At 39.5% G+C, this 12,812-nt stretch overlaps 1 protein-coding gene across 5 annotated transcripts in view; it reads right to left on the bottom strand.

The window, feature by feature from the left end:
- Nucleotides 1-2,144: 2,144 nt before the first annotated feature.
- The window catches only part of TDRD7 (tudor domain containing 7), a 72,755-nt gene continuing 62,087 nt past the window's right edge, over nt 2,145-12,812 (bottom strand). For 4 of the 5 annotated variants that reach the window (XM_038552898.1, XM_038552896.1, XM_038552894.1 and 1 more), the window contains 4 exons: nt 11,465-11,575; nt 9,131-9,633; nt 4,983-5,143; nt 2,325-2,610 (listed from right to left, as the gene is read on the bottom strand). In XM_038552898.1, coding sequence (XP_038408826.1) covers nt 2,390-2,610; nt 4,983-5,143; nt 9,131-9,633; nt 11,465-11,575 — 996 coding nt within the window. In that variant the 3' untranslated portion in view covers nt 2,325-2,389. Of the gene's footprint in view, nt 2,611-4,982; nt 5,144-9,130; nt 9,634-11,464; nt 11,576-12,812 lie in introns of all 5 variants that reach the window. The other variant, XM_038552895.1, reaches the window with a different exon arrangement.

Raw genomic sequence — 12,812 nt, 5'->3', positions numbered from 1 at the left:
TTATTGTTAGCACTTTGTTCTAACGTCTAAAGATGTTTAGGACGTCTTTCCTACTCCTGGATTATCAAGGTACTTTCTTATGTTATCTTCCCTCGATAGACTCTCATGTTTAGGCTCTAAATCCACCTGGAATCAATTTTTTTTTAAATTTATTTATTTACGATAGTCACACTCAGAGAGAGAGAGAGAGAGAGAGGCAGGCAGAGACACAGGCAGAGAGAGAAGCAGGCTCCATGCACCGGGAGCCTGACGTGGGATTCGATCCCGGGTCTCCAGGATCGCGCCCTGAGCCAAAGGCAGGCGCCAAACCGCTGCACCACCCAGGGATCCCTGGAATCAATTTTGAATATGGTATGAGGGAAGTTTCATTGTCTGTCAAATTGTCTTAGTACCAGATTAATTTTTCACTTACATCAACAACACACTTGCTTTATTTTAAAAAGCAATAGAAGCATTTTCTAAAGTCAGTGAAATAGAAACCACCTCTTCTTTAGCTGTAGGCAACTTGAGCATTTTTGTTGTTTTTTTGTTAGGGAAAGAAACTATTATAAAATACATTCACACTACTTTATTTTACTTAAATATTTATATGTCAAGTTATTTTGATTTTATCCTAAATGATTATTTGTCATAAATAATGCAATGCCATAAGCATTCCTGAATTTTGAATCATTTTGATGATATAAATATTAAGTATAAATTTTAAGAAGCTAGAAAGATAACTTCAACATGTATTACATGAAAAACTTCAAACATCTGGTCTTTCTTTCTGCTCTCACTTTTCCTAGATTTTCTCAAATAAAAATAAGCAAGTGACTAAGAATTTTTATATCCCACCTGGTCTCTCCCCTGAGAAGACTCCACATTTCTAATAGTTTATGCATATTCTCGTAGAGATCTATTTGCTTAAACTCAGTATTTTTAAAGTCTAAATTTTCAGTTTCCCAAATGGAGTGAGGGTCATCAACCTAGCCTCTCAGACATTAAGACTTTGCTTCACTTTTCGACACTTCCTTCTTCTAAAATGTCAGTACTAGTAATTCTAATTGAAAATGTCAAAAGGTCTTTAATTTTTTTTCTTCATTCCCATTGATCCCCTCTCAGTCCAGGGCCCTGCTCATTTTTTCGACCACTGCTAAGGAAGGCCTCCAACCTATCCCGTCAGTCCACCCTGCCTATCAATTAGCAAGCACATAATGGGTGCCTGATGTGTTAAAAAAATTATCCTGTCGGTTGTGGAAGACGCAGAAAGTGGTGTGTTCCAGAGTCCATTGTACAGGCTCATAAGAGCTGCTTGGGTATGTCTTTTCCCAGCTCTACATTGTGATGTCACATTGTTAGTGGGAACTCAACAATGGTGGGAGTATTTACAACATGGGAATCATCAGATACTGGGAATCATCAGATACTGTGAATCAAGGCTTACTCCCTGCCCACATTCACCAGAACCAACTGTCAAACATTTACCAGTGCACCATCAGAGAGATGACTAAGACCCATCCCTCCTTCAAGGAGCTCACAATCTAGTTGGGGTGATGGGTGCACAGACAACTAGTTATATACTATAAGGCTCAGTGAAGGTCTGAGTACCAAGAGAGAAATACCCAAAACGTAATAGAGTAGGAGGGATACCAGGGAAGGCTTCATGGTCAGCCTGGGAAGTCAGGGAGGATACTGGCAAACAAGAATGAGGGGTGGGAGAATGAGCAGCAGGCTGAAGAAACAGAATAAGCATGGTTTGGTGCTGTAGAATAGTCTTAGGTGCACATGCATGGGGTTCAGGAGCTAGATAAAGGTCCAGTGTGGCTGGTTAGGGAGCAGTGGATAATAAGGTTTACTGTGGAAGGTGTGGACTCTCTGGGCAATGAGTTGCCACTCAAGATTTGGGGTGAGAGGCATGCTTTGAGGTTCACCTGGGCTGCTTTTCTACAGCACCACTAGCAATGCTAATGTGCTAAAGACTCAAGGGAGTCCTCACACGGTTTGGTGACCCCTTGCTTTGGGACACACCACTACACCAGAGTTAAGTCATGAAGTTCTCACAATCTGAACTGTAAGGAACCCAGCACCACAGAGAAGACTTGAATAGAAAGGGGAATCCTTCACCTTAACATTATAAAGCCTAGAAATTATAAGGCAGCCAGTTTTTATTTGATAAACATTTTTATTCTAATATTATAGTAATAATTCAAGTGAAATTTTCTTTGAAAAGTCAACTCTGTTAAAACAAAACTTGTTAAATATCTTTCATCAAACAGAAGCGTATTCTTTTCAATCCCCACAGCAGTCAGAGCCCTGTAGCAGAGATAAGGTTTCTTTTTTTAAAGCCTACTACATTTTGTTATTGCTAAAAAATCTGAATTAGTTGTCAACATCTCAGAAGCAGTGATTAATTAACTTTTGAAAGCTCTACCAGATACTCTGACATAAAATCATGAATCCAGATATCTGTGTCTGGCAACGATGTGTCCACTAAATAGACTACGACTTTCCGGTCCCAAGGGTTAGCATTTTCTATAACTGTCTGCACCAACGCCACCAGAGGTTTCTTCTCCACATGATTTCGAAATACCATCGAAGCCTCCTCAGACCACTGGTTGCACTTCACCCCTAGGAGAAAGACAGGGAGTACAAGGATCAGTGAGGGGTCAGATGAGCCTTTCTTTGATCCGTAATAATGGAAAATTGTTCAGTCAATTCCAAAGTAGCTGAAACATACCAGGTTAGAACTTGTCTAATTAAAACAAAACAAAACAAAACAAAATAAAAAGATAGTTGCTCAACAATTTTAAAACCAGTTTTCCTATTCTGAATGGGGTTACTTCTGTAAACCTTTACCTACAGACACATGTTTCATTAAAATTGATGGCTGTGTTATAAAATGAAGTTATAACTACTGCCCACTTCCCTATATAAAGTATATGTACACTTAAACTGATAATGGGGATAACCAAGGCGAAGAAAAGATCAATAAAATCGGTAACACTGTTGTCAACTGTACTCAAAATATCAATATCATTGATACGTTTCTTATTGACAGACTTTTTTCTTGATGAACCAGATAACTTAGTGAAAGAGGAGGAGGAGGAGGAAGAGAATTCATACACCTAGAGTAGACTAATTTTTCAAAAAATGTTTTAATTTTTCAAAACTATATACAATACCATGGCAAGAGCCCTGGATTGAAAGTCTGGAGATCCAGTGACCATTCTCGGCTCTTCCTCTATCAACTGGTATGATCTTGGGCAAATCAAATGGCCTCTCAGGCCTCAGTTTACTTATCATAAAATAAACTCGTTGGACCAGATTCATTGTAAAACTCATGCATTTCTAAATCTTAAGCTTGAGGGCTCAAGTTAGAGAATTCTAAGTTAGAATTCTAAATTAGGTTTTAAAACAAAATTGACTGGGTGACAGGTACTGAGGGGGGCACTTGACGGGATGAGCACTGGGTGTTACACTATATGTTGGCAAATCGAACTCCAATAAAAAATATACAAAAAATAAAACAAAATTGAGATAAGAATAGGTGTTTTTCAAAAAATCTTAGTAAATTAACATGAATTAAGTCCACATATACTAGATTACAGAAACTATAAATGATGTCCCATAGTGATGAAGGTCTAGGAATTTCACACATAATTTAACAGACCCGCTCTCTATACAGTGAGTAGGTTATGTTCTTTGAGAATAAGAGAAGCCTAGAGTATCCTCCAAGCTGTTGTTTCACGACCTGGTTAATAGCAATAGTAACAGTACCTAACCCTCCTCGTGTTGGGGAGAAGTCAACAAGATGGAGTGGCTGGTAGAGACCTTTGCACATAATAAGTACCAGTGACTGTTAGCCATGGTGCTGGTGACAGGGATGATGGTGCCATGCACTCGTTCCTCACAGGCACTCCCCCTCTGGACAGTTTAATTATCATGCTTAACAACGTGTTGTTAGCAAAACCTGAACATTCAAAAGTCAAAACAAAACAAAACAAAAAAAAAACCCAAAAAACAAAAACATGATCATTAAATCTGAAGAAACTCTTCAGAGGTCTAAGTTCAAAGCAGACCAGTGGGGACGCCTGGGTGGCTCAGAAGTTGAGTATCTGCCTTTGGCTCAGGTTGTGATCCCAGGGTCCTAGGATTAAGTCCTACATAGGGCTTCCTGCATGGAGCTTGCTTCTCCCTTCACCTGTGTTTCTCCCTCTGTGTGTGTGTCTCTCATTAATAAATGTTAAATCTTAAAAAAAAAAAAAAAAAGCAGACCAGTGGTAACCACGCTCATCTGCAAAATGCCATTTTTTGGTTCATATCTAACTACCATGGGAGTTTCCTCTGAAATCTAGCAGGAGACACACACACACAAAAACAATCCTGAAAAATACTTCAAAATAACACTGTGTATAGATGTAGATAGACATCACCAATAAAAGCCAGTCAAAAGAAAAAATCTATATACATAATTATCTTTCATTTCTGAGATCAAATCACTTCTGCTATGGTGCTAAATGTATGGAATGACCCAGGGTAAGGAAATCAGGGTGGCACCATGTGGTCACAACCCCCCATATCACATTACAGTGGGACACAGAGAGCCCCAGATGGCTGAAGGTCTTCATCTCTCATACTTTTGAGCTCCACACTCTCTACTAATGCTGGTGAACCTCTGGATGAAGCTACACCTAACTATGCATGTTACCTATCAATGGAATGCACACAGAGGAGCCGCTGGCACTTGTACTGCTGCCACAAAAATCTAACTGGACAATATTTTTAATAAGTACCCCAGACACCTACCAACTTACATCCTCAGATTTTTTTTTAACTTTTTTAAAGATTTATATATTTGGGAGAGAGACAACATGCGTGTGAATGCACACAAGTTGGGAAGGGGGAAAGGGAGAGTGACTGTGTGTGTTCCCCTAAGTACCCAGGACAAAATGACACTAGACACTGTGTGATGGCATGAGTTCGAATCCTGAAGAAATTACCTGCAAGTTGAGCTGTGACTGCTTGAAAGGGCAGCTTCCGGAACACAGCCGCCAGAGGCTGCACCTTTCTTATGTTGACCAGTTCATGCTTGCCGTAGTCCAGCTCATACACAGACACCAACCCGTTGGTCAGAATTCCTTTTAAAAGCACCCTGTGCCACCTAGATGTGCGTTGGATTAAAAAAGAAAGAAAAAGACACAAAGTCAACATGTGCTTTGTGGGAACAATGTATGAAGTAAAGAAAAATTAATGTAAATGACTTTTATTGAAATATGAGTCTGTACTGTCATCAAGGCTTTAAAAGAGACTGTTCCTTCTTACTCCAAAGGTTACTTACTACAAAGGTTACTTATTCTCTGCTTTGCCACCTGCTCACTTGATGGCATCTGTTCATTCAATCCCTGTTTATAGGCCTTGTGGAGCTAGTGCAGGAGCCCAAACACAATAAGCAGCAATCGCCACTAAAGCAGAATCAAACAGATGAAGGCCAATAGGGACAAGGCAAGGAGATCCCTTCACTCTGATAGGGAGACAGAGGTGGCCACAGGTCTAGGACAAGAGATATGTGTGGAAGATGGGCAGAGGGAGGCAGTCAGAACCAGGCCAGGCTGAAGACATGCATGGGAAGAAAAAGCACAGAAGATTCCATAGGCCGTGGCAATTGGCAGTGGAGCAAACACCACAGTAGAGCTAGAAGGCTGAATGTGTGAAAGAATGGAAGAGGAAATAAGACTGGGGAGAGAATGTGGGAAGAGATTACAAAACGTTTTGAATGCGAATGTGACCATTTTAGTCATGCCAAGGGAGGACACTGAAAAACAAAACAAAACACAAAGTCCAACCCACTGCCTAGAATAAAGAACCTGGAAAGGATTGGAGAGTATGGGGGAAGAAGAAAGTGGTTTCAGATCTGGAGGTCAAGGCATCAGAAAGAAATTCACATTAATGTACTTTTCTCCTCTGGGCCTATATTTATCATCATTACAATTAGAAAAGCTTAGACTTCAAAGTTAAAATATGAAGGACCATCTTAAAGTCCTGTAGTCTTGATTACATGATTGAAGAGTTTTATTACACCAAGGAAAGGAAGATTGTTTATAACATCTAAAAAGATAAGCGTCTATGGAGGCAGCCTCCACTCCTGCCCTGCCCTGGATGGCCAACCCAGCCACCCTCTGAAACAGGTTCATTAGCTATAAGCCTCAAGCCTAGGCAATAGCAGGGAAGGGCCTGCTATTGGGTTGGGGCTGCCCAGACTGGATGGATTCTCTAGCACAAGCTGGTGGAAAATGGGTCCAGAAAACCCCCAGAGCTGCTATAGGGTGAACTCTAGTAAGAAAGCTACAAAGAGGCCAATTTTGGGCACTAGTGATTGGGGGCTTTGGGAGAAAATTCCAGAAACCTTCAGATAAGTGTACAGTGCAGCAAGCAATAACCCATTAGTCACAGAGACAACAGGGACATAGAAAGGTATCATAATAAGCATATGAACTTTGGAGACCAACAGAATTGGGCTGGATTTCCCCCAGGGCCATCTTCCAGCTGTGTTACCTTGGGATCCTATTTAACCTTTCTGAGCTTCAGTTATCTCATGTGCAATATTTAATTTAATTCACTTGAAGAAACCATGTTTATAGCCTAGCATGTGACTGGGCACATCATAGGTGCTTGGCAAATGGTAGCCAGCATCATTATTATTATAATTATTACTAAAATGAAGATAAGCTGTGTAAAAAAAAGCACATCAGACCAAATTAAAGAGAAATTTTCATATGTGGAAGTGGTGTAGGTTGCTACATTTGTGTAAGTGTGAAAGGAGATAAAAATATTTGGTTTCTACCTGTAGTATCATCTTTAAATTGTACAGGGCACATGCTGGTGGTCTGCGCTTTTAGCATATAAATAAGCAGTACAGAGCAGCAAGGAGAGCTAGCAGAAGACTTATGTGTTGTGCTTCTCTGCAGCTTTTAATTTTCAATGCTGATAGCTTAATTAAAGGCCTCTGTTTGGACTAGATTACCAATTTCAGTACAAGGCCTCCTGTGAATCATCTGGAGAGGCTGTTAAAAACACTGATTCTGGGGTTCTATCTGCCCCACCCCTCCCGTCCTCCAACCCCCTCCCCGATTCTGATTCAGGGTGTCTGGGGAGAGGAAGGAGAATTTTAAGAGGTTTTCTAGGCTATTCTTAGCCACGATGGATTTGGAAACCAAGCAATCAACGGTGTATCTGAAATCCCTAAGCCTTAGTTTACCACAGTTGGGGACAGGGCTTAGTAAGTAGTTCTGGCGTATAGGCAAGATAGAAACTCTAAACACTTTACACTAAAAAAAAAAAAATAAAAAAAAATAAACACTTTACACTGATTTGTTCATGAAGTTTAAGAAAATATCAGATAATCTGTTCTCATCTATAAGACATCTTTGATGATCTAGAGACAAATTAGCTGGTTAAAGTCTGGGAGTAGGACTGTTGGACCCATGCGGGGAGGGGGCTGAGTCTGAAGCGCCATACTGTAAGTCTCTGTTTATTAGCAGTTCTCCTGCCCCACATGACCCTGGCCCCCAAGTAGGACCTCCTCACTGCTAATCACCATTAATCTGTCCTTCAGATAACAGTTAACATTAGTTTCATTTTAACTGTGATTAAATTATTCTGTGAAGAGTTCTGATGTAGGCAAATTTACACAAGTGATGTTCCTGTGTGGAATTAAAGCCATGTATACTTACAGTTTAAACATGACATGGTGAAAATGTTTTTTTTTGGGGAAGATGAAAAGCTTGTGACCTATATTCTGAATGGTTCTGAAAATGAGAGCTAGGATACTTTTTCTCTCTTAAGAGTGAAAAATTAGGCTTTTTTCTCTCTCATGAAAATAATGAAATTTTTACAAATGCCTATGCTTGATGTCTTAGGAATGAACAAAAGCATTTTATAAAAAATAAAATAAGCAGTTTGAAGTTTCAAACTGAGTTCTGGTTTGTGTGGGTGTGGGCGTGTGTGTGTGTGTGTGTGTGTTATGGGGGAACAGTTCTTTGTGTGTGACATCATCAAGTATGCTTGGTCAGTTACCCTAAAAAATGCTGGCAAAGGAGATGGGATGGGGGCAAAATGTTCCTCTCTAGGGCTTATGTGACCTTATAGTGCATAGAGTGCAGTGCTTGGGCTTCACTGGGTTGGAGCCAGAACACATTGGAGGGCTTTAGGAAAGGAGGATGTGGATTCAAATATGAAGTGTGAGAAAACGGGACTTCACAAATGAGAAATTGTGGTTCTCACTGTCTGAAGGCCGGAGAAGTGAACTAGGTAGGTACTGTTGCACCTTGTAAAAGGTGGCGCAAGCTCTCTGGGAGCAGCTGACAACATATATCAAGAATTTTGTCATCTTTAAACAAGTCATATCTCTTCTAGGAGTCTATATCATAAATAAATAATCTGAAATGTGAACGAAGATTTATGTTCATTGTTATTTAGAACAGTGAAAAATCTGGGAGAAAAAAACCCTATGTAAGAGAATGGTAAGTAAATTATGATTCCTCTTTATGATGGACTATTATTCAGCCATTAAAAATGTTTACAAAGAAATTTTATCGCATGGAAAAATGTTCACAGGATTAAGCAAAATAAATAGGTGTGGAATTATATATAATAATTATATATAATAATAATATACCAATTGTATGAATATGTATAGAAAAGAACTAGAAGAAATACATAAGTAGTTTAACAAAGGTTATGCCTCATTGGCTGATTTTTGTATACTTTTTTGTATTTTCTAAATTTTCTACAATAAGTACTTTGTTTTTAAAATTTAAAAGTCATTCAAACAAAACAAAAAAATAAGTCATTCAATAAAAAACATTATTTCTAAATAAACAATATTTTGTCTAATAGGAATGTAGAAAAAACATTTAAACCTTCATTTTAGATATAATTAACATTTTAACAGGAATTTAATATATGGTCACTAGATTTTTAGATAAATGACATCATTTCAAATATCAAAAAATGGCATGATCATTAGTCTCATTTCACATTCAAAATTTCCATTTGTGTAGTTCAAAGTCTCCCTGCAGGGATTAAGGACTCTTGGTATCACTCTACATATTTTTCTTAGTAGAATAAAATGCTTTGTCCAAGGACCTACTTATTTTCCACTTTTGCAGCATACACTTGGTCTTTTTCCACTGCTACATGGCGCTCCTCAGACACACTGTAATACAGAATCATCTCTTCCATCAGAACTTCCAGCTTATGTATCTCTTGCCATGGCTGGATGACAAAGTAGCCCGGGTGACAGGCCACAGGCACGTACACATCCATGTGTTCCCCTGGCTTCGACAAGTGGACAGGAGGTGGCAGTTCCTCCACAGAGAGAGAGCTGGTGTGGTCCACCACGGACTTCTTGATGGCATCTGTGAGGCTCTTTCTGAAATTGTCTCCAGTGCTGCCGGGAACGGGGGTGCTACCACTTTTGCTGTTAGGAGAGCTAGTTCCACTGGATATGGCACTCAAAAACACATCCTTCTGATGCTTCCACAAGTCTGCATTTGTAATCTGGCGATTGATACTGCGGTGAGGATCGGGGAAGTTCTTAGGGGTAAATAAATAAATATGTGTGATCCCTCTAGTTTCGTCCACTTTCGTAACCTTTGGAAAACACATGAGATATTTCAACAAATCCAAGTTCACACTGAATTCCAAGAGGCAGTTATAATACCAACTTCAGATATTTAAAACATAGTATTTTGCAAGAAACCCCAACTTGCTAAAATTCATTTTATTTAAGGTAAGATAAATTATCTATCACAGCTGTAGTAGTGAACAGGTTTTTAAGTCCAAACAATCTAGATGCCAGCAGCTGGCTTATGGAAATGAAAACTTTATTAACATCTAAAAACTGAGGACCTTATAACCCACTAGAGGTCATTTCACTGAGATGGAGTCTATGTATCATGATTAAACACTTTTTTGGTTAATGAAATTTAAAAATGCTCAAAGTAAAGAGAACAGTATGACAAACCCTCATGTGCTCATCTCCCAGCTTCAACAATAACAAATCATCATAAGAATGGCAAGAGGTTCCATGCGCATTCCACCTAGGTTGGTGTATCCTCAGACTGGGAAGCAAAGGATAAAGCTTTGACATTCACCATACCCTTGGAGACCTCTGGTCCAAATGCCTTGTTTGGTCTTAATACCTGCCCTCACCCTTTATTGCCCCTCCCCAGTTACATGAGGGAGGGAACCTAAGGAGAAAAAGAGGAAAAAAGCTACACTCAATAGGCCAAAATTACAGCTTTGCCCCTTTACCCAAGAGACCTTTTTCCTAGCAGCTGGCTACTTCTCTCTGCCAGAGGGGTGAGTGTCTTACAGGAACAATGCGGACTGACAACTGGGATTGTAGAGCTGTGTGTCCCAAAGGGTTGGGTGCCTGGTAATTCTTACCAGCTCCTCTGATTTACCCTCGGAATGACAAAAATGAGATGCTTCCAGCCACATCAATCTCTTACCAAATAGGGCAGACAACGAAAGGCAGGAACAGAGGTCTGAGACAGGGAGACGAGGTAATTCATCTGTAGTAATTTACTTAAAAATAATTTTCCTAGCAGGATGAATCTATTTAAATTAATTAGCACTTCAAAGTGCTATGAATGAATGACTGCTAATTTATTTTGATATTTATGATACAGAAGTGCCATTTCAAAAATCAATCATTACAAAATATTTTTATTGAGTACCCTATACTCTGGCTTTAAGAGCTTAAACCATAGTTAAGAAACACAATATTCCTTATCGTGTGGCAATTAAAGAATATAAAATGGTAAGTAAGTGTGTAACTGTATAAACACAAAAAAATCCACGTGAGCTAGAATAATTTGGAGATTTTCATGAACATGTTTCTCAAGGGCATTTCACTGTTAAATGTTTATATAAAAATAACACTGTTTTCATTAAAACAGAGAACTATCTTACATTTCTATTCTTGGAAATAAGAGCAATGTTTTTGATACAAAGGTGCAAAAATGAAAAAGAAATTGGAGCTCATGAAATAAAGCAGTTTAAGTAAACCTTCAGGGGCAGAAAATGATTTGCTTATAAGCCATCTTACTTTAGGAAAAAAAAAAAAAAGAAATAGAAGACCTATTTAAATGGTCTTTAGAAACATTTATCAAGTTCCCTCAGCTGGGAACTTGATTCTTTATCATGGAGCAAAACAGGAGCAGAGAACTCTGCTACCTTATTAATAGTGTGAAAATTACATAAAGGGTTTAAAAATAATATTGGAGATACAGGATACATTCTTAAATAAAAATCAAACCATGAAATAGTTTATCACACATGTGACTAATCTCTTAACTATAAAAGTGTGTCAGATCTGAAAGTATCAGTTTCACGGTAAGATAAAATTCTTTTACAGAAAAACAAATGAGCCCTTTTGGCTGACAGTTCCCTTTCCAAATGTATCAAGGTAACTAACCTTAATGCTACAGTCAGAGCAATTCAGAACAGAATCTCTCAACCAAAGCACAGCATCTGGTGTCCACATGCCAATAGACTGTGGAAGATCTGCTAAACAGCACTTTATAGCCTGGAAAGAAAACATGATGGAAAAACAAACACACCATCTTAAAATAGGTACTGATAAGTAATGTCAATGTTATTTTCCTATAAGTCAGATGTTGCTAAGATAGAAAGCAAGTAATAGCAATAGCTACTAATGAAGACTGAGGAGCTCTTAGGTTGGAGCATCTGCTATGTTCCTGGCTCTGTTTATTTTACCTCTGTTGTCTCTACTCCTAGCTTACACCAGGCACTTCATTCACACACATACTTATCCTATGATACTTCTGCATGATGGGCAGAAGTTGTAGCCCCACTTTGCAGATGGTGAAATGGAATTAGAGAGACTAACTTGCATCGGATCACAGAGTTGTAAAGACAGGTTTGGGATTTATATTTAGGTCTTCCCTCTAAGTGCAACTAAAAAAATGAAGTGTCATTTGGATGAAATGACTCTGGGTGCAAAAATCTTTTCAGAGGCCAACATACTTCATTCAGCAGTTCCTGAGTACCTGTGGGTGCCAGGCATTTGTGGTCACCTTTGGAAGGAGGTTGTGAATAGAGTTAAGGAGGGCAAGAAAAAGTGAAATTCATAGATACCTAAATGCTTCATTTTCCCTAATGCCTTTTACCACCCACCATCACTGCACAAACTTCTGGAGAATGGGTGCAGCAGGGAATAAAAGGTGACCTTAAGGATGCTCTCCTGTCTCATGGAAGCCTTGAATTGTCTGAGGCAATCTTGTGAAGGGGAAGAAACCTACTTCCAGGATTCCCGGATTCCTTCTTTCTTCATTCTTCTTCAAGGGCTCCAAGACTCTCCCTGTGCCCCCTGGATGTGCCCTCTTTCTTGGTGGGGAGGAGGTCCCTTAGAGCAGAGAGAGCACACTCTTCAGAGGCCAGGGGGCCTGCAGAGGCCAGGGGGCAAGGATCCCTCCTTGCCAGATGGGCCAGATGGGAGCAGCACACTGGAGAGCAGGGGCCCTGCAAAGCGGAATGTCACTTCCCAAGCTCCCACAGAGCCCTGTCCCATAAAGGAGAGTGTTCAATATAGTCGGAGTTTCTAGTTTTGTCAGGATTTTTGTATGAAATTTTCTGATGAAAAATCTTGATGACCAATTCACAATTTAAAACATTGTAACAGCCAAGAGCCCAAACCCAGTATTTATGGGTCAGCTTTGGCAGACAGACCATCAGTGTCCTATTCTGACTTAGACCTCTCTCACGGAGATGTCAGCCAGCAGCTTAGCCCAGTTGGCTCTTAA

Source organism: Canis lupus, chromosome 11, assembly GCF_011100685.1.
Source record: "Canis lupus familiaris isolate Mischka breed German Shepherd chromosome 11, alternate assembly UU_Cfam_GSD_1.0, whole genome shotgun sequence".
NCBI lineage: Eukaryota > Metazoa > Chordata > Mammalia > Carnivora > Canidae > Canis > Canis lupus.
This window is presented reverse-complemented; position numbering and strand designations above follow the sequence as displayed.